At 41.6% G+C, this 21,923-nt stretch overlaps 1 protein-coding gene across 4 annotated transcripts; it reads left to right on the top strand.

Moving 5' to 3' along the window:
- The first annotated feature begins 3,335 nt into the window (after positions 1 to 3,335).
- On the top strand, positions 3,336 to 21,618 carry ift70 (intraflagellar transport 70). 4 transcript variants are annotated; one of them, XM_005739911.2, is made up of 20 exons: positions 3,336 to 3,529; positions 3,895 to 3,960; positions 4,719 to 4,928; positions 7,550 to 7,606; positions 7,736 to 7,871; positions 8,415 to 8,519; positions 8,615 to 8,743; positions 11,658 to 11,707; positions 13,071 to 13,223; positions 15,384 to 15,449; positions 15,580 to 15,633; positions 16,457 to 16,522; positions 16,778 to 16,848; positions 16,960 to 17,167; positions 17,272 to 17,319; positions 18,019 to 18,090; positions 18,823 to 18,926; positions 19,154 to 19,232; positions 20,723 to 20,852; positions 21,468 to 21,618. In XM_005739911.2, exons 1-20 carry the CDS (start codon positions 3,482 to 3,484, stop codon positions 21,602 to 21,604), a joined length of 1,989 nt encoding a protein of 662 aa, XP_005739968.1. In that variant the 5' UTR covers positions 3,336 to 3,481; the 3' UTR covers positions 21,605 to 21,618. The 4 variants fall into 4 exon arrangements, with proteins under 4 accessions (XP_005739968.1, XP_005739967.1, XP_005739970.1 ...); XM_005739910.2 differs by having other exon boundaries at positions 16,772 to 16,848; XM_005739913.2 differs by lacking the exon at positions 17,272 to 17,319.
- Positions 21,619 to 21,923: the final 305 nt, after the last annotated feature.

Raw genomic sequence — 21,923 nt, 5'->3', positions numbered from 1 at the left:
GAGAAGAACGGGTCCTTTCAAATCTTCCCCTTGTGTTTCTTTGTCTTATTTCAATCATTTAAATGTTGACATGTGTCCCACTTGTCTCTTTTAATCCTTGTTTATTCTGCTCTGCTTTGCTTATTTGCTGGCTTTACATGCAGACGCAGCTTTTCTTTTGACACCTCGTTTTTTATTGAGCACTTTAAATAATTTTGCTGTGTGAATATTGATTCTTTGACTGGGTGATTGATTGATTTAGAAATAATTGGCAACAATGGTTTAACGAAGGCACTCTAGCAATTTAATTGAATCACCAGCAAACCACCAACGGCTCAGCATCACACCCAAATGACTCAGACATGTCGATAAGTTTGGTTGTTTGCATGACATTAAAATGATTGAATCGTATATTCAAGGTGCTTCTTTGTGCTCAGCCTTATGAAATGCAGATTGCCTCCTGCTGAACTGCACAATATCTGTCTGGAAACATTGCTCTGTACGGCCGAAGCGAGTTTGCTCTAGAGATTTGATTATTCCTCAGCACTGTGTAAGGCCTTGTGTGGCTTTACTACCACCGTGGCTATCAATCCTAATAAAGCAGAGAAAGGAAATCTAACTACTGGGTGTACAAACTTCTAAGTCTTCCAGGCTTGTCAGGAGTGGAACACAGGAAGAAGCGATAAACTCTCAGCTCCTGCAGTCAGCTCGCATTAAAGAGCGAGTCCGAGCCCGAGTCAGAGCGCCGATGCACAAACCAGACCTGACAGAGCGACTTAGAGGAGAGCTGCAGAGGCACGCCGAGTACAGTCTACCTCAGCAGCTTTGTGTTTGTTCCGCACATGCCTGCAAAAATACACAGAGGCAGCAGCAGACTATACAGCCGGCCTTCCTGCACACGTGTGTTTAAACAGAAATAAACCTGCCGTTAAGCTCAAAGTGAAGCGGACGGGGTTTGAAGGCATTTCAGGGATAATTCTGGTTCATTTCAACCAGCGATGTTTTCCATTGGCTCTCTCTGAGAAGACTTGTTGGATAACAAAGTTTTTTGTTTTACAGCTGTAGTCGTCTTTTTAGAATACGTGTCTGTGCTTATCATTTGAGTCTCTTTTGAATCATTCATAAACATAGCATCCTGGGGAGTATCTATCTAACTATCCAGCCAGTTTAAAATCACTCGTTTTTGGACTGTCGAAGGAAAACAGAGGCCCTGGAGTGACTCCACACAAACTCCAAATAAAGGCAGCATACCGTGCACATATTATACATAATCATAAAAATCACCAGCAGCACTCATAATTAGTGGCCTGGTGTTGAGCGATGCCAAAATATGCTTTCCAAAACCTGTATTGATTTTTGTATTTGCACATTGGTGCATCATCCAGCGATCAGAAGAGGAACTGCCCCTTTAAATAAACTCTGTCATCAGGGGGGGAAAAACACTTATGTAACCAGTGTTTTTATTAACTATGACCCAGTCTTTCTCCATCTTTGAGCTGCCTAATCATAGCCACACAGACTGAGTGCCTTCAGTACGACAGTTCCTTAAGTTACCTTGATTTTCTCTGAAGGTCTACCAGATTATTTTCATGCAAACCCACACTTACTTAGGACTCAAACATATCCTTAAACCAATGGAACACACTTGACCACCCGTAGTGAAAGTATACACACTCCCACAGAATCCAAAGAAGATAACCACACACACAAACAAACACATCTTTTTGCCTTCGTCTCTGCTGCAGTTTTTCTCCTAAACATCATTTTAAGCCACCAAAATCTCATCAGCTCCAACCAGTCTCAATCTGGGAACCATGAAATAAGTTTGGCCTCGCAGTGAAGAAAGTCACATGGAAACATTCCCAAGAGTTTTTCAATATTACAACGGCAGATGCCAGATTCATGTACATGCTCTGCATTAATAAAGAACCTCATTCAGGTGCATCTCAAGTATGCATTAGACTTATGGAGCTCGAGCTTTCATGCAGCACGAATACAATAAGTGTTTTCTTGCAAAGCAAAGTAGCAATGCAACAGTTTTTAACAAAATAACGCAAAACAAGAAAACAAGAAGAAAATGTAAAGAAAATGTAAAAATAATACAGTTTAAAAAAAACAGAGCCCTCTGATAGTGCTTCTCTTCCTTTTCTGAACCAGCCAGCTATAAAATAAATGTGAGTAAATGATGGATATTTCTGCACATACCTGCTAATGTTAATATGTACCTGTTGTTTTGCAGCTCCTCTGCTGCAGATCTTTTCACTCGTCCCAACAGAAGTGAGTGACAGGCATGCAAGAAGTGCAGAAAGTACCAGAAGGAGAGAACGCAAGCATAAAACACACCCCTCCTACACACAAGCATGCATGCACATGCATATAAACACAAAAAAAACCCACTTCACGTTCTGAAACTCTCTCACACACACTCAGCATCAAACCTTTCCTCCGTCATTATGGAGGCCCGGTGGTGAGCACACTGTGGTTTGGGTTTGAGGCGACACTCCAGGTTTCATCTGTTTTAGCCACTGTTTGGTGAGTATATTTCCTTCTCCTGAATCCTTCAGATATGAGATCATCTGTGGATTTTACCAGCCTGTGCTTGTGCTTTGCTGAAGGATAAGAAGGAAAGAGAAAAACAGGGAGACTTTAAGAGAGACATTAAGTTATAAACGTGTAGAAGAACAGCTATACAAAGCACAGGCCCAGGAGCACAAAGGAACAGAGATCCCTGGTCAGTGATCATTGTCAGTATTTCTTGCTGATAAGTAAATCAAACAATCACAAAGAGACACAAAACACCAACAGATAGACAGAAAATTTAAAAGAGAAGCAAAATTTTTTAAAAAAAGTTATAAAACAAAAGTTACAAAACCAAGTTAAACAAAGAACAAAGACACTCAAAATTCTTTAAAAGAGATTTAAATAAATTCATAAAGAGAAGAAAGTAAATAAAGAAAAACACACACAAAAAAACACATGCAAAACCAATGCAAGAGGGAAGACAATGACGGCAAATTCACACACGCAGGCTCAAAACTACTAACGATTTGTAAAACTGCCAAAAGGCGACGCAATATATGAGACAAGCTAAAACAAAACCAGTACAACTAGAAACTAGAAGGACTCCTAATATAAGACATTCTTTATCAAACCAAAGGGGGGGGAAGCTGCAAATGAATTTAAACACTATAAAAATGCCACAGAAAGAAAGAAAGAAACTTAAAGACAGTAGGAAAGTTTTATATTTTCTACGGGACGGTGATTGTCTTTGTCCAACAAGTAAATAAAGGTTCTAGAAAAAAAATACGTTCAAACTGTAAGGTGATTGGCTGTTACATACGCCAGGCAAACGTCCCTTTCCGCTCTCCTCCGTTGCTAAGTAACAGCTCCTATGCTCTCCGTGCTTCGCCAAGCAGAAGCTAGCTAAATGCTACGACCCAGATTATGGGAAAACCCGAAGCCACAAGTAGTGTCTGTTTGATGAGAGTGCAGATTTGAAGCAATGACTGCTATAAAAGACGGAGAGTACACGGCTACGATCTACAAACTGGTGAGAATACGCCAATTAGTTAGGATTCTTAGCTTGTTGAGCTAGCAGCTACACAGCGTGAACCAAACTCCATTCACAAATCGTTTATTTTAGTGTTTCATTCTTAATGAAGTACTTATCCAAGACGAATTATATTTTTCTGGAATTGAGATGCACTTTCCGTAAATTCGGCTTAAGTTTAAACTTATAATAAACATAGAGAAAATGTAAACTGCAGTGTTTGTAGGTTTGTACCGGTGGTTAATCTTTGAAGTTCTTATCGCTCCAGTCCTTGTAGTTTACTACAAGTGATTGGATAAAGAGAGCGAGTGTTAATCAGTCTACATACTGAAGCTTTTCCCAATAAATATGTGTCTGCGTTGTAGATTAAAGATGGTCAGTATGTGGATGCCATTCACATCCTGAACGGCCAGCTCCAAAAACACACCAAGGTAAGTCTGCCAATCTTCAAGGGGGGAAAGGAGATATGCAACCCGCGATATAAGACTTAAAGAAACAGTAATCCTCTCTCTCTTCCTGTCTCTTCTCAACAGTGCACACAGAGAGCTCTGAAACATTACAACTTGATTTTCTTGTTTGTTTGTTACATGGGCTTTTTTTGGTGTGGAAAGCTATTACATACATGTTTGTCCAAATACAGCAGTTAATGGGGCTCATTTTCAAGACTTCATCATTGGATCCATAAGATTAATTTTATTATAGTGTCTTGTCATTGATCTGAATTGCTTCACTGTTACTGTGATGAAACTATATTACTTTGGGTAGTAAATTATTCGCTCCCTCATCTGAGTCACTCATTTTTTCCCTTCTAATTTGCTCTGCTCTCAGTACGTTACTTTCATTATGACTGAAATAAACTGGCTACATCTTTCTTTTTAAATTAGCACATTGTAAGTGCATTTTTGCATATTGCACCTCAGTAAATCTGGCGCACTTTCAGTTGTAGGGATTATTGCACTGCTGAAAGACATTGTTTTCAGCTTTGTTCTTTCTTAATTTTTATTTATTGAGATCTTAAAAAGGAAACGGTTTTTAAAATACAGAAAAGAACATCTTAAAATGCAGCAGGAACCCTGGTGGGCTGAAGATGTCTGCATTTTGTTCTCAGACATCCTCAGGTGAGCTGTGTGTTTTTCTCTACAGATGTGCCTCAGCTGGTCACTTTCTCTTCCTTTCACCTGTGTCTCAGTCCAGGGCGGCGCTGTCTCTGCTTGGTTTCTGCTACTATCACATCCAGGACTTCACCAACGCCGCTGAGTGCTACGAGCAGCTCACGCAGCTGCACCCGGAGGTGGAGGAGTACAAAGTGTACTACGCCCAGTCCCTGTTCAAAGCTGGTGCTTATCCCGAGGCCACCAAGGCTTCATTTGCACTCGACAACCCCAGCAGCCAAACCAAGGTACAACACACACACACACTGAGCCCAGCTGTGTGTCAATGTGTTTGTCATTTAAATAAATAAACGAAGAGCTGGAAGTGTTGTGGTCCAGGTGTTTCATCATTGCATCAAATTTGTCAGTTTATGAACAATTCCACTTTATTTGTACAGAATTTTTTTAACACCATCTGTTAAACGATCTCCATCACGAGGAGCATTTGTTCACCAGACGTGTTCTAGCGAATGCATATGGCCCATAAATGCACAATAAATGAACAAAGGCAAACAAAAATGTTTGTAATTCAGCAACAAGGGCCACACTTTTTATCAAAGTTACAACAAGGCAGCCTGTGCATCAGGGTCGCCCCTCTGAACCCCCAAACCAGAAAAAGTGTCTGGTTTTACAAAAAAATCACAAAAATAACACCATCCATCAAAACCAGAAGGTGTAAAAACAGATGCAACAAGAAGCACTCAGAGCACACAAACCTGCGTCAAGGCAGCTCACTCTCTGGGTGATATTTACTCTGAAGATACATTTTGTATTCTTTGTTCTTTTAAATCTACTTTCAGAACTTAAAGACTTTAGGAAGTTTGTAGTGCAGTAAAGACTAGATACAGGTATCATGAAAGATGTTTACTTTGATTACACAAAAGGACTCGGCAATGAATTATAGGTACAGATTTGTAAGTACCTGAAATTAATTACTTGATCTTATTGTGTAATATTACTACAGTAATATAACTCTGTGTTCCTAACAGCTCATTCTCTTTCTCCTGACAATACTTTATTTAAAGATATATCGCATTTGGGGTCAATTTGAAAGAAACGCAGATGTGAAATGTAAAAGTGAGGTCAGAGTAGCTGTGACATGATATTTGGATGCAAACTCTAATGTGATATTTAAAATCCCCGTACACCAGAATCCCTTCCTAACTGTTACCAATACAAACAAAGGAAGTAGAATTTTAAGCATAATTCTGCACATAAAAGAGATTTGACAAGTTTGACCATGAAAATGAGGTCAGAGGTCCAAAGTAACGTGATATTTAGAATCCTCACAAATGTCTTGCTGTTGTCAGTATGAACAATGGCAATGAGAAACATGGAAGCACTTTGACTTTCGGATCAAACTTTTGACCTTGAAGAAAAGGTCAGAGGTCAGATGTGATATTATGTTTATAATGATATTAGACCAATAAATCATGAAGTTGACCTTGACAACCTCAGTGGGTGTAAGCCAAATTTTAATGGATTGTTAACATGACTCCACTTTACACCCCTACAAAGTTTTATTAGAATTTATTCAAAAGCTTCAAAAAAAAAAAGCTTAAAAAAAAAAAGAATTTATTCAAAAGCTGTCGTGTTTACAGACGCATGCAAATGCTACCAAAAACATTACCTCCTTGGTTATTCCGTCATCGATTTTTAGCTTTCCAAAGGTCTAATTCAGGGAAAATTGAGTATATTGACATCTAATTAAATCAAATTCAAAGTTTGGTCTAAAGAGATAGTTAGCATGCTCCCTCCATCTTTCTCCAGGAGATATTTGAAGCGTCAGTGATAAAGCAGGTTCTGAAAATCACCAAAGATATAAATCACAAGAGTCGACGCCCTGATTGTACCTTCAGTGGCTCTAATACGCTGTTGAAAAGGTGCAGGGTAAAAACTTGTAAGTTAATCAGTGCAAATTTTCTTTAGCACCATTATAAATCATTGAATGATAATAAGTCAAGCTACGAGTGTGTGTTTGTGTGTATGAATTTAAAACAGCATCATAAACGCCATTTTATGTGGCGCGTCTCTCTGACTTGTCCAAGACAAACTTCTGCCAAGGCAGAGAATGAAGGCTAATCTATAATCTATGCCTAATAATGTGGCATTTTATGAAAATTAATTTAGTCAGCGTGTCACTTTTAAAGCAAAAATACATTGTTTTCGCTAAACAGTCCCGAGAAGCTAAGACTGAGTCGGCTAGGAGCCGTAGTCACGTAACGACAATTTAGCCATTTGTTGGGGCTGAATCTATTTTTTTATTCCCACACATACTCCCAAATATATTTTACAGACACAGAAGTTTCAAGTTTAAATTTGTAAATTTGTAAGAAAAAATCTCCTGATCTCCTATTTATAAAAAACTAAAACCTACAAGAAAAAAATGGAAACATTTATGATGAAAGCTGGTGACAAATTTTCATACATTTAACTGTAACTGGGTTCGAGTTCTCTTATAAATTTACAAATTTACAACAAAACCTTTTGCCGTCCTGTTATGTGAATTATTTTTATTCTGATGACCCACTCTATCCTCCCTTCCTTTGCCCGTGGATGGTTTGTGACATACCTTCAGTGGAGCTAATGCGCACCAGAATAAAAGTATCATCTAGAAGCTTTCTGGGGTTCAGAGGGTTAAGCTTGTTTTGTCTTTGTGATAATATCAAGAAGAAAAGTTCAGAGGTTTTGGAGAAAAGGTCCAAATGTGGGAAAAGAAGCTCATAAAAATGGTTATGGATGACAGTTTGCATTACAGATTACACTTTGTACTGGCTCTTTTTTTTTTGGCCCCATATGAAAATTAGCACTTGGCTGCTGTTGCCGTGTCCCTGTTTTACCTTCGGTTTATTGTCTCTCTCTGGCACAGATGGTCAAGCTGCAGGCCTGCATTAAATATTGTGAGGAAGATTATTCCGCTGCCAAGGTGAGGAGCTTTAACACGTCATCTGTTAACACACGATACCATTTCTGCTCAGTATAGCATCAGATTAATCCTTATTATGCACAGCCAGACACGCCTTCATTAGCGTCACTTTCTGCTGTGTTTTTGTAGTCGCTGTTGGAGCAGCTGCCGCCGGACGACCCGGACTACGTCTATAATATGGGCTGTTTGCTTTACCAGGACGGCAAGTATGAGGAGGCCTGCAGGAAGTTCATGTCTGCCATGCAAGTGCTGGGATACGTGCCAGGTGATCAGTTAAAAACACACATTCAGTAAGCTGTTCTCTATGCACTGACCTGAAATCAAAAGACAATTTATTTACTGTCACTGGAGTGTTTCTGGAAACCCAAAAATATTCACCTGTCTGTCTGTCCGCTGGAAGGACGGTCCAGTAACATATCTTCATCTGCTCCATCTCTATAAAAAAGCAATGTTGACCCAAACAGCTCCTCCTGCAGAAATAATCTTGTCCTTCATTTCTTATAGTTGGTGGCGTTGGGAGAATCCACAGTCTGTGGGAGAATCCACAGTCTGTGGGAGAATATCAGCTGTCTCTGGGGTTTTTGTAATCAACTCCGCACTACTTTTTACAGTGGAAGGGGTTTATTTTTCAGGTTAACCGAAAATATTTGCAGACGAGATGAGTTTCTATTTCTGTTAAACAAAAAGAACCAGAACAAAAACTGGACATGACTTGAATTCATCATAAATTTAAATAAAATTGATAAAATGATTGTACACGACAAGTACACCTCTGGGTTTTTGTGTCATTTTTGTCTCTTATTTTCAGCGTTGTCCTACAACATCGCCCTGACTTATTACAGCCTGAAGAACCACAATCAGGCCCTCAAGTATATCGGAGAGATCATAGACCGTGGAATCAAGGAACATCCAGGTAAAAATAGCTGTGATTTTCTCCTCTTTTAGATATTTATTATTTTTAGATCATGTTTTTGATCAGCATGAGGGTTGTTTTTTTCTGCGTACCAGAGCTGAGTGTCGGGATGACGACCGAAGGCATCGACATCCACAGCGTGGGAAACACGCTGGTCCTGCATCAGTCGGCCCTGATCGAAGCTTTTAACCTCAAAGCTGCAATCAATTACGAGCTGAAGAACTGTAAGAACCTCCATCTGTTTCCAACACGTCACTTAGAGAGGTAGTGAGGTGGCAGACGAGCCCGTGTAAAAAAAAATATTGATAACAACTGTGGCTGTAGAGTGAACCACAGTCAGTATTCAGACACCAACCACACAAGAGCTGAGGAACATCACAAACCTATCCATGCTGTGGCCAATCATAGCTATCTAAATCCTCTGTGAAGACACATGGGTGTGCTGAGAGCTGGTCTTTAGTTTGTGACTAACCTGACGTTCGCGGCAGTTTCTCACTGTTTACATTATAAAGGATGGATGTGGGTCCTGGGTCTGATAAGAAAAGCCATCGTAAAAGCTCCTTAAACCTTCCCCCCAACCACAGTAAACACTTTCCTGGTGGATTAATCGCTGGTTTTAGGTCACAGTGAGGAGAACAACAAGCCGACGTTAGCTAGCTATCACAAAGTTTTGCTCAGTCACATAGATATCAGTCCGCAGGCGGTTAAAGTTAATAATAACTGTAGTAAATAATGAATAAATGATTAAAGTCTTGAACCATCCCTCATTACTTTATATTTTGATTCAAATGAGCCAGACTTGTATTTTTTAAGTCCTCTTGAACAATAGTTCTCCAGCTTTCTGAAGGTCTTTCAAACTTTTTATTTGGACAAGAAACAAGAACTGCAGCAAAGATAAGTGTCTGATTGCCAATAGTTTGATTTACTGCCAATGCAGTAAAAGCATAAATGGATAGAAACCATCAGTCATGGATTGGCCTCCCCAGAGCCCGAAACTCAACATTATTGATGCAGAGAATGAAACAAAGACGAGCTTTGAATGTCCTTCAAAAGCCCCGGAGAACCCTTCCTGAACACCAAGAGAAGAAAGAAACTACAGAAGGTTTCCTAAGAGAGTTCAGACTTTCAAGCTCTTCAGAGGTGTACAAACTCTGTTTTTGCCGTAAACACTCGATTTCTGTGTTTGTCTGCATGTCTTTCAATAAATCGTTGCATCTACTTCCCATTGTATTTGCAACATATAAAAAAATGAGGGGTGGCTCAAAACCTTTGCACATTACTGTAACTTAGTTTACATTTGGATAAAAAGAACGTTCTTACATGAAAACTTTCCCTAAAGCTGGAGTTTGTAGAGCGTTGGTGTTTTACGGGAGCTGGATGCCTCGACGATGTTCAGAGTCACTGCTTCCAGCAGCCATTTGTGGTGAGCAACAAAAATACAAAAAATTTTTGATATTTACCCTGTAGCCTAAAAATATTTTTGCATAGGCCGCAATTATCAAGAAGAGGCCTGTAAAACTGTTTACGCTCGTTGTGGTTTCACATGTGTAAAACCTCACCAGTGCAGAAAAAACAGCGTCTGCGACAAGAAAGAAATCCAGAAGTTTCCACTGAGGTGAGTCTGGTGGCCAGGGCTCCTTAATGTTTTAGACCTTAAGAAATTTTGTGAAAGACGCAACATGCCATGGTCATTTATTCATCAAAAAATACTCTGCAAAGCAATGAATAAATGACTATGGACACAACAACTGCACACCAGATTCTCCTATTCAGAGCATCTGTAATAACATTAACAAAGTGCAGTTTCAGTCTGTCTGTTAAGCATCAGGTACTACTTTAAGCAAGCTAAAGCAAAACGTATGCATGTGATTAAACACACTGAAAAAGCCTTTGAAGGAGCTTGTACACTTTTACATTCAATGCAAAAAGTGAGTGTTTAACTTTGTTTGCCAAAAAGGTTGGAACCGAGGGACTCGAACCTTGAACCTGTCAGTGTTGATGACCTGGGTCTTTTTCAGTCCTTTGAATTTTTAGCTGATGTATGTGTTGGGACTGTGTTTTCTTACTTGACTGCAGGCTCAGTGCTTGTGTCCTAAACCAGGTCACAGCCGTAAACTTTTCCCTGTTCATAACAGAAACCGACAGAAAGAGATGAAAATCGGCTGCAAGAGAACTTGCAAAGCTTCCTTTAATCTTCAAAAGCAGGGTTGTCGTCCTTTCTTTCTCCACCCTCTGACACATTATCAGACCAAAGCTTTAAAGAACAGTGATCAGAGGACGACATGCAGGAAGGAAGCCCACATCAAACGGCCGGCTCTGTCAGACGGACGGAGAGTCGCGTCACCTGCTGCATGAAACGGATGGAAAGATGTGCTGAACCCAGCCTGCAGGGATGAGCTCAGAAACGTTTTTAGGGGACATCTTGAGCACGTTTTGGCTATATTGGACATTTCTTATTAACCTCATCAACACCACTGGTGGTGATTTGATCTCAGGCTTCTGCTGTCTGTGTGTTGAAGTGTGTTTCAGGAAGATATGAACCCCAAATAAGAGCCACCAGGTCACCGGAAAACCACTGTGAGAGAGGGTTAGGGTTAATCTAAACACTCCTAGTTTCAGAAACTAGACGTTACTTGTCAGCCTTACAGGTTTTTGTTAAAAGATTTCCAGCTGGGAGTGCCAAACAGGAGAAAATCCTTTTAAAGGGGTAGGTAGAACCTAACAATAAGCCCAGAGGACCAGTGGGATACTTTTAGTCCAATAAGAAGTGATCAGAACTTTGTTTTCCAGAAAAACTTTTTGTAGAAAAACTGTAAATGCTTTGTGGCATGTGTTACAGTTTTGATTTTATTAGATATTGAGCGTTAAATGACAGGTAGGTAGGGAGAGAGAGTGAGGATGAAAATCAGCTTTGCTCATGTTTGAGGAATTGACTCAGTACATCTGAAAACAGTTCCACGGGGCGCCTGCAGATGATGATTATCGGTTTTCCTTATGAGGTTTTCAAGACTCTGCGCTGTTTAAGTTTCCCAGGTTCATAAAGTTCATCTCTCAAAGAGAAATTTCTCAGAAAAAACCTCTATGTGCACTGAAACGACCTGTTTTCTTCTCTGTTGTGTTCCATGTGGATTCCTGCAGTGAAAACAGCTCAGGAGGCTCTGACAGACATGCCCCCGAGATCAGATGAGGTAAGGACCTGAAACTGTTTGCACAATCACGTTTGGAGGCCCCCATGAACACAAATTCATTACTGTTAGGGTGAAGACTTCAATCGAAAGGAAGGAAACGAATGACTCTGTTGTTATTCAGTAGTTGTCTGAATTAAGGCTGCCTGGGTTCGCTGAGCCTGACAGCCTGTAGATAACAGAGATTAATTCAAGATTAGAATGGAGACGTAGGTGTGAAGGCTTACATGGAGGTAATGATGGTATTTTTATCATCCTAAGATGACTTCATTAAAATTAATGTACAGATGGGACACTGTCCTTGGTCCAGCCTGTCACTGCCTCTGAGTCATGGCTTATGAACAACTAGTGCCCCCTAGTGGAAATCCATGCAAAGTGCACTGAGTCAGAAATACTAGGAAGTGAAGTTTTACCTACATTTTTTACAGGCTGAAATTAATGGGACCACAGCAGCAACACTCAAATGAAATGGATCCAGAGTGTAAAAAATACACTCTTATTCTAGTCATTTATATGATTTAAAGTGTTTGTTTTTTGTGAATTAAATAATCGGTAGAACAACACCATCGTTTTACTGTTTATCACTATAGACAACCACTCATTGGGTGGGGGGGGGGCTTTTTTCTCTAACCTGTGCCTCCTTGTCTCTTCTGTCCTCCTGACTGTGACCTGCAGCTCAGTCTCAGTGTGCCAGTTTAAAGGATGTCTCTGTTCCTAATATGACAAAGGGAGGATCAGGGTGCTCACCCTCCTTCGTCCCTCCCACGTGAGACGTGATCAGAGGAGGTGAGGAGGAGATACGAGGAGAGAGGAGACGAGACAAACACCGTCTAACAGAATGAGCCATCCTCGACTCTGAGCATCATTTTAAATGATGTCAATTAAATATGATGTTTGACATCATCATAAACTGTTCTGTTGTAGCCACAGCAGTTTTTCATGATCTCAGGTGTAACGGTGCTCGTGACATTTTTATAGTCTCGGACACTTTTAATTAAATTCACCACGAGGAGCAAAGTGACCGTTTCCAGACCTGGTGTTTTTGCTCATACACAGAAACAGTGAAGGAGAAAAAGCTTCTTCATCTTTAGAAACTGAAACAAGAATTTAAACAGGCTGTTCAAAGAGTCCTTCTCCCTCCAGCTGTGCCTCTTTTATACACTAACAATAAAAAAACACCAAAATGAGCAACTGAAAACTCACAAACGATGAAAGTTTGTATTTCTGTTGAAGTCTGTACAACTAGTTTCATGTGGTTCATTATAAAAGCAATCAGCCCCGCTTCAATTCGAAAAAGTGCAGTTATTCTTGTACACTCAGTGCAGTATTATGTACTTCATCTCCTATATTATGTGTATTTTTACAGGAACTGGACCCAGTGACACTCCACAACCAGGCTCTGTTGAACATGGACACGAAGCCGTCGGAGGGCTTCGAGAAGCTGGCCTTCCTCCTGCAGCAGCCCTCCTTCCCCCCCGTCACCTTTGGAAACCTGCTGCTGCTCTACTGCAAACACGAGGTAAGCAGCAGTATTTTATCTGAAGGAGACCAACTACAGCAGCAAAGACTCCCACTGACCTGACATCAGGTCAAAGATGCTTTTCTTGATTTTCTGTCATGTATCTCATGTTCCAGCGGTGGATGTTCATATTAAACATAAGCAAAGTGTCTGATAAAGTCAGTGTAGCGTATGTACAAGTACTCCCTGTGGGCCAGAAGCTCAGGCTGCTTCAAACACTCTACTCTTGGCCCTGCGTGACGCCTGTGACAGTATATTTCCTTACTGTGATCATCACATGCAGCTGCTTTTATAACCCGGTGTTTCTGAGGGTCAGTCAGCAGGTTGTCTTAAACGGCACTAAAAACAGCTTGTGTTTCAGACAGATGATGAGCTAAGAGGCTCAGTAAAAAGTACATTTGAATAAAAGCAAAAATATGTGCATAGAAATTAGAACAATGGGATCCTGGTAATTGTTCCTGTTGCTGTAGCAAACCTGCTGAAGACTTTTATTCTGCTATAGAAACACATATGCAGACGACACAGTCATTGTAAGCCTCCTTCATGGTGAAGAGGACTCCCATGGGCCTGTTGTGGATGAGTTTGTTTCGTGGTGTGATCAGTCCTTCTTAATGATCAACACCTTGAAAACCAGGACATGGTTATTGACTTCAGGAAGACATCCCCCCATCCTGCACTAACAGTGGTAAATGGTGCAGCCATTGAACTGGTTGTTCTTGATAAGGCTCTGTCCTTTGAGTCACATGTTGCTGCTAGAGTGAAAAAGGTTCAACAAAGACTTTTTAAGGAGGTTGAGAGGTTTCAATGTTTCATCTGAAATGATTTTTTATAAAAGTTTTATTGAATCTGTTTTAACTTTCTGTATCATCGCTTGGTACGGTAATATGTCCCTGAATAATAAGACCAGACTTAACAGATCATCCTCTCTTTAATGATTTTCAACTGCTTCCATCAGGTCGTCGTTATAAAGTGCCTGCAGTGAAGACAGAGACATAGATTGTCTTTTGTACCTGCTGCTATTATCATAGTTAATAACACTAAACCATAAGTGTTGTTGCCATTGCACATTGCACTTTTTTGATGAAAAATCTAGGTTGTTTTCTCAGGCTTATATTATATTATATTATATTATATTATATTATATTATTTTGGAGTGTGCATGTGATGTGTTGGTTGTCTATTTGTTTGTACGGACATACTGCAAATCAATTTCCCGTTAGGGACAATAAAGTTACCAATAACATCAATATGAAACGTGCTGTATTCAGCGCTATTTGGACTTTCAGACAGGCTCTTGCTGTGATCCAGCAAACAGTGTGGGAAATAATTTGTCCCACTCCACCGTGGCTTTAAAGGCTCGTAACAGCTCAGATTAGTTCAGGTAATTAGGTAACTGAAACAAGCAGTTTTAGCTTACAAAGGTTCAGAAAAAAACATTTTAAAAAACATCCACGTGGCCAAACAACGCAGGAATCTCAGAAACATAAAGGAGCACGAGGAGGGAAACCAGGTGGAATAACCAAAAACTGAGAAGAAGAAGACACAGCTGAAATTTATCAGGGTGTGGCAGAAAATTACAGAGGCGACAGGAAGTAGCTGCTGCAGATTACCAAAATAAGACAGAAGAAAAAACAAAGATAAAGAAAAGTAGACACTGAACCATAAAAGACACAAAAATAAATCTCACAAGAAATTAATCAAGAAAACATCTTTCACAAAAGCATCTGCCACCGTGCCAGTTTAAATAAGACAGATACAGAATTTCTGACTTTAAGCATCAATATTCAGATCTACTGCTCCAAAAACACAAAGTTTTACAATTAATTTCTATGTTTTTTCTTTACTTTTCCTCAGTAAATTAAAATTTTCCATTCAGTTAGTTTTAATTGGCAGCCCTATAAACTCTGAACAGCTCCTCTCCCTGACAGCGCTCACGCTGACCTCATTATTCAGAGATTTATCGCCGTTCTCCATAAACACCACGACGCCTCTCTGTGGCATGTCAGCAGTTTCCACCAGTGAGCATCCATGCAGGGAGTAACACTGTTTGCAAAGGGATTTGGACTCATGTGGTGTGAGTTCCAGTGGAAAGAGCTGAAAACAAAGAGCTGCAAGTCTTTCATTAAGATGGCATTAACTTCTCTGCTGGACTTCTCACAGTACTTTGACCTGGCAGCTGATGTCCTGGCAGAAAACGCACATCTCACCTACAAGTTCCTCTCCCCGGTGAGTAACGAGCATCCTCAAGAGACCAGCCAGTTGATTTTATTCTAATTAGCACATCTGGTGTAGTGTCGTCTGCACAAATATGACTAGTAATAACAAAAACAGTCATCTGTTTCTTTTTCTTTTTCAGTACATGTACGAGTTTCTTGATGCTTTGTTGACCTGCCAGACGGCACCAGAGGAGGTACGGTACAAAACACCTGACACCTTATTAACAACAGGAAGCTATTTTTAATGATCTGTATAAAATGAAGTGAAGTGGTTGAAATGAGAATTAGTACCTTTACACCTGAGCTGGAAAACAAAGAGAGTGCAGACTCCAGGACGGGGAAGGAGTTTCAGTTATGTGAGGGTGTTCACAAGTGAGACGAGACTGACAGATGGACCAATGAGGACGTTGTAGCGGTCCGTTGTGGTAAAGAGGAACTCTTTATGGCTCAGTCTACGTTTCCTCACCACAAGCTCTGCGTTTTGACTGAAAGCAGCATTGAAGACACATCCGCTTCCTCTGAGGGGTTTCTCGACTCAGCCATAGATTGGATGAGGATCTCAGTCATTCAGTTGAGCTGCTGCTCCACATCGAAAGGAGTCAGTCAAGGTGATTCAGGCCTCTGAATAGGATGACTCCTGGACCCTCTCTAGGTGCTTCAGGAATATCTAACTGGGAGGAGACCCCAGAGCAGAACCAGGACACGCTAGAGAGGTTTTGTAATTTGGCTTGCTTAGGAACACTTAACCAGCCTCCTAGAAGAACTGGAGGAGATGGCTGGGAGGGGGGGTCTTAACACCTATGCTTAGACTGCTGCTGCCACAATCCAGACCTGGACAATCGGCAGAGAGTGTATAGAAGGATGAAATTACAAAATAATACTCGTTATTGGAGTGCTAGAAACATGAACCATAGTACGTTAACCTGCTGAGCTAATGATGGTTTGATGGTTCAGCATCAGATTTGTTTTTGTGTCTTTTGTATCCGTCATGTTTCATTACCTGCGTTCTTTTTTCAGGCTTTCAGGAAGTTTGAAGAGATGAACGGAAAACTGGCGGAACAGCTACGCAAGCTATCAAAGCAGGTTGTTTACCTCACGCTGCTCTTTCTGTCTTACTGCACACAGCATTTTCAAACTGCCTGTATTTTATTTCGTGGGGTTTTATATCAGACATGCTTTTGTTATAGGAGTGGCGTTGTGGGTTAACTCAGAACTATAAAACGTGGTTTGGAGGCTGGTTGCAAAGGGGCTTGCAGTTGAACTTGCCGATTTCTTGCAGGACAGGATTGAATACAAATAAAATGTCTGTGTGAATCACGCATCTTCTTCAAGCTGCAGGAAACCAGGCTGACTCGAGATGAGGAACTGCTGAAGAAAGCCGTGCAGGACTTCGAACTGATGCAGGAAAAGTGAGGACACGCAAACATAAACACACTAAGCCGTGTTTTCATTTCCTCAATGGAAACAAAGCAAATTCAGTAACAGAGGATTACTTTCTGATTGGCCGCATCTCTTCACAGGTACATCGTTGTCCTCATGGCTCAGGCTAAGATCTACTGGAACCGCGAGAACTTCCAGATGGTGGAGAAGATTTTTCGCAAGTCGGTGGAGTACTGCAACGATAACGACACCTGGAAGCTGAACGTGGCTCACGTGCTCTTCATGCAGAACAAGTACAAGGAGGCTATCGGCTTCTACGAGCCCATCGTCAAGAAGCACTATGACAACGTGAGTGCTCAGGGCGGATGATTACCCGCCTGTTCAACTGTGGGCACCAAATGATGACAGTGTGACGTCAGCTGTAAAAGCTGACAGTGTGCCTTTTTGTCCAGGTGGAGCAGTGTAACATACAAGAGTGTCCCTGCAAGTGCAAACCATCGGTAAACAAAGAACAGACCAAACACCTGTTTCTCTGCAGTTTCTATCTGTGCATGAATCTGCTGTTTAGTGTGATGGTTTGCAGTGGTGTTTCTGATGTTGTACAACCTCAGATAGTCACATGGCTGAAGGTCTGGAGTGTTTAACAGAGCGCACTAACACTGGACAACAAAGAGGTTTTAGGATGTTTTCACACCTGTGGTTTTTAGTCTGTTCAATTCAAACTCTGGTTCGTTTTGGTTTGTGCAGGTGTGAACGCAGTAATTGCACCAGTGTTGAACAAAGAGCATTTTTTATGGTGTGAATGTGATCCATCCTCGATCTGAGCCAAAGCCAGCTGTACGTTGTAGGTTTTAGCTAAAATATTCTCCATGATCTGTGCGGTAGTGCAGAACCTTCTTCCTGTATTTACTTTTGTTTCTCTCACCTCAGACACATCTGGCCAATCAGTAGACTGAACATTCTCATGTGGTTTGTAGTGACACAAGGAAAGAAACCAAACCCTGAGAAAAAGCTACAAGTTTACCAACCCAGAGTAAACAGACTATAGCTGTGAAAACACCTGCAGGTTTCTTATATGTTCCAGTTCAGATTTAACCTCACATCAGTGGGATAATTTAAAGGTTCTGCTGCTGACTGAAAAGATTTCCTGTGAAATCATTGGTCAAGCCTCTGATCCATGTTGGTGTTTGCTTCTGTAGATCCTGAACGTGAGCGCAGTGGTCTTAGCCAACCTGTGTGTGTCCTACATCATGACGAGCCAAAACGAAGAGGTAACGTACAGACACGGTCACTGTCAGCCCAAAGGTGTTTCTATATGGTTTGTATCCAGAAGAAGACGTTTATAACACACATGAAAGTAATGAAACTCATGAAAAGCACTGCTTTAAAAAACAGAGACACACCAGATGAGACAAAAGAAGTCAACGAAATAAATTAATTACCCTATTCCAGTATAATATATATCATTGTAGAGAAAAACGATGAAGCAGCATTTATATCCTGATAGAAGATTAGATTAATGTCCACTGGGATGTCCTCCTAAAGAGACAGGGAGCACAGAGGATATCTGTTCAGACTCATGCACACATATGGTTATTGTACTCATTCTGTGCGATGGCCACTGTCACTGTTGATTCTTTGTTATGCAGTAAAGCCACAGCGGGCACTACTTTCTCTCCACACTGACGGTGACAGAATTAACAAAACGCCGGGCATGGAGACATCTTGAAATCCAGCAGTGCTGTTAGACTGCCTGAAAGTTCAGACAGCTAGCTCCAGCCTTTCCCCGCTGGGAGTCTGATCAGGTCCCTGTGTGATACTTTCATCCAAACTCGAGCTCCACTGTCCAGGATGGATGATTTTTTGGGGGGAGCCTTTGTTGTGTCTGAGAGTAGAAAGGAAAGGTGTGAGAGAGCAGCAAAGCCCAGAATCGAGCCTCTGCAATAACAGGACAGCATAACTTCTCTGACTGATGATCTCTGCGTGTCGTCCCGGTTTAACAGGCTGAAGAGCTGATGAGGAAGATCGAGAAAGAAGAGGAGCAGATCTCCTACGACGACCCCGACAAAAAGGTCTTTCACCTCTGCATCGTCAACCTGGTCATCGGGTGAGTCCCACACAGGAAGAGCTTTATGGGGACAGTCAGCAGCTATTTACTGTATTCTTCAGTTGTAATGAAAGGGAGTTACTATGCAATCAGAAATCAGTCCTAAGTATTTTATTTTGTATCATTTCTGATGTGAAGGTTAGAGAGGAAGAAGAAAAACGTCCTGCTTTCATCAGTAAGATCATCTCTGTGAAACCTTCTTTGCACACTTGTGTTTTGTCTTTCAGGACGCTGTACTGTGCAAAGGGAAACTACGACTTTGGCATCTCCCGTGTCATCAAGAGCCTGGAGCCTTACAACAAGAAGGTCAGCCATTTTTCCACCAATTGTATCAGTCAGATACAAAAGATCACAGAGACCTTCGGGTCACCGAGGCTGACCACAACGTCGTCTCCTACTGCCCAGTTTAATGCCCCTGATGTTTGACTGGCTCCCAGTGCCTGCAGCTAAGAAAAGAAAATCAAGCAGGTCACCCTGGTGATCCTCAAACTGTGAACAACACTCAGAAGATTTTGATTCCAGTACTTTTGTAATCACGATGATTCAACCGGGCGATCAGCTTTAGTGAGAGAAGAGGTGCCGACTGTGCTTCCACTCAGGAACACTTCAAGTCTCCCTCCGCAGTCCTGCTTCTTGGACTGCAGCTGATTGGCCATCTGTTGGGAGAGTGAGCCTCCAATCAGAGCCTGGTGTTGGTGTAAGTGGTGTAAGGGCCGGGGCTAAATGCTTAGCACCGACTGAACCGAGTAAATCAGTGCTGGATGGCATCGTTCTTACAGATGGATGAAAAAAAATGAAAACTCAAATCTTGTTTCTTTAATTTGAAGATTTTTCCTTTTCCCACACAAAAACGAGCAGGGCTCATACAGACCACACACTTCTGTGTCATTTAACACTGGAAGGACACACAGCATAACAATGCAAGCCTTTAATGGCTGTGATGGAAAAACACAGCCACAGTGAGGATGCTTGGTGGCCCAGGCCCAAACCAGCCCCACCAGCTGCAGGAGCAGCAGGAGGCACAGGAACAAACAAGCTTCATGGAGTGTTTTTAATATGCTTAACACCCGGACAGTCTTCTTCACTTCCATGTCCACGTTCATGCTTATAGATTAGAGACTCATACATGTAGTTTTAGATTAAGACTTAAAAAGAGAACCATGCACATGGACAGTTTTATCAAAAGCAGTCTGAACATTTCATCCTTCATGGTTTAGTTTTATTCATAAATCTGCAGTTTCTGTGCGATCTGACTCCACTTACAGCTCGTTGTACAGTCTGATGAAATCTAATCATGCTTTAGCTTAATTTAATATTAAATGCAGGTAATCCCACTTGCAGTGTTCGGACTTTGTGTCCAAGGATTAAAAAATATCTGAACAACAAATACAGTCCTGCAGGAGCACCTTCTCCAAGGCCGAGCTGCTCTTTTTGGGAACCTTTTGATCCCGTTTGGTCACAACATCAGCGGAGTCCAGCTGCAGCTGAGTCCACTAAAATCCAGCTGAGAACACACGCCATCATCCTGAGCCTGTCATCCCCTCCAACAATCACCATCCAGTCGCATCCACAGTGAAAGCAGCGAGCACGACAGGAATGTGAAACCTGGCGAGATGCACGCCCATCACACAAGCTTCTCGTCTCTGGTTACTTCAGATCATTTTATACAGGAAACCGTCCTGCGTGGTTAAACTGTCACGACGACAGCTTACAATGTTCACAAAACAAATCCTGCTGGCAGGCGCTGAGGCGTTCAGTCTGGTTATATGTTGTTAATCTGTTCTGTTTGTGTGTAGCTGGGGACGGACACATGGTTCTACGCCAAGCGCTGTTTCCTGTCCCTGCTGGAGAACATGTCCAAACACATGGTCATGCTGAGGGACACCGTGGTACAGGAGTGCATTCAGTTCCTGGAGCACTGCGAGGGTGAGCAGCCGTCACAAACACGCCTGCAGAAATATCTGGAGAACACACCGGTGTGACGACACGATTAATGGGATTACTCTGTTTCTTCAGATTAAAATGTTCGTGTACAGGTCCCAGTTTTTAGTGATTGTTAACATTTTGGTGATAGTGTAGTATCTTTAGTCTCTTCACACAGCTGGAAACCGCTGTAAGAGACACTAACCACAGCTCCAGTCCCCTTCAGCTCTGAGAAACCAACATGGTGGCAACTTAAACAGCTAATGTTGATGCTTAGAGTTATGATAAGTCCAGAAGTCAGAAACCAGTGAACACTGATGTGTGTTCGATTCAGCCACCTGCTGATATGAGCCTCTGAAGCTCATCCAAACACACTTTTTGAAGTTTTCTCCAGTGAATAATCAGGAAACGGATCAAACATTCAGGGTGTTACTGCCTGTTTCTGGTCCTCTGCGTCACAGATATTTAACTGCTGCACATTATTGTGATCGATCCATCACAGTCACGCTGGGACTTTAGGTTGTTTAGCTGGAGTGTAAAATTGTTTGCAGTACTGCGGTAAAAAGTCATTTTGTACTCCGAATGCTCTGACCAACTGTTTTCTTTGCTTTCCTGCAGTTTATGGGAAGGAGGTGCCGGCCATCATCGAGCAGCCTCTGGAGGAGGTCCGCATTCACATCGGCAAGAACACCGTCACCTACGAGGCTCGGCTTCTCAAGGCCCTGTTCTACGAGGTGATTGGCTGGAACAAGTGACATCACAAAGGTGTTACCGGCTGAGTTAGGACAGTTTAATAAGTTCTCGGTTTAAAGACGGTCAGCACACAGTGACGTGTTTCTGTGGAGCTTTCGTCCGGCTTCTCTGCGCTGGGACACTTCTGGCTGAAGGACGCGATCTCAGTGAGCAGATCTGATATAATCACATTGCTGCATTTATCATCACTATGAACACAACGGTTTGTAGAACAGACTTTAGTTTTATTGGTTATGTTTATTTCACTAACATAAACATACATGATGATAGTAATGTAAGTTTTTCTCCATGCATTCGGTTCATGCAGATCCTCTGCAGCCG

The sequence above is a fragment of the Pundamilia nyererei genome, unplaced genomic scaffold, assembly GCF_000239375.1.
Source record: "Pundamilia nyererei isolate P.nyererei 1_Seehausen unplaced genomic scaffold, PunNye1.0 scaffold00095, whole genome shotgun sequence".
Lineage (NCBI taxonomy): Eukaryota > Metazoa > Chordata > Actinopteri > Cichliformes > Cichlidae > Pundamilia > Pundamilia nyererei.
This window is presented reverse-complemented; position numbering and strand designations above follow the sequence as displayed.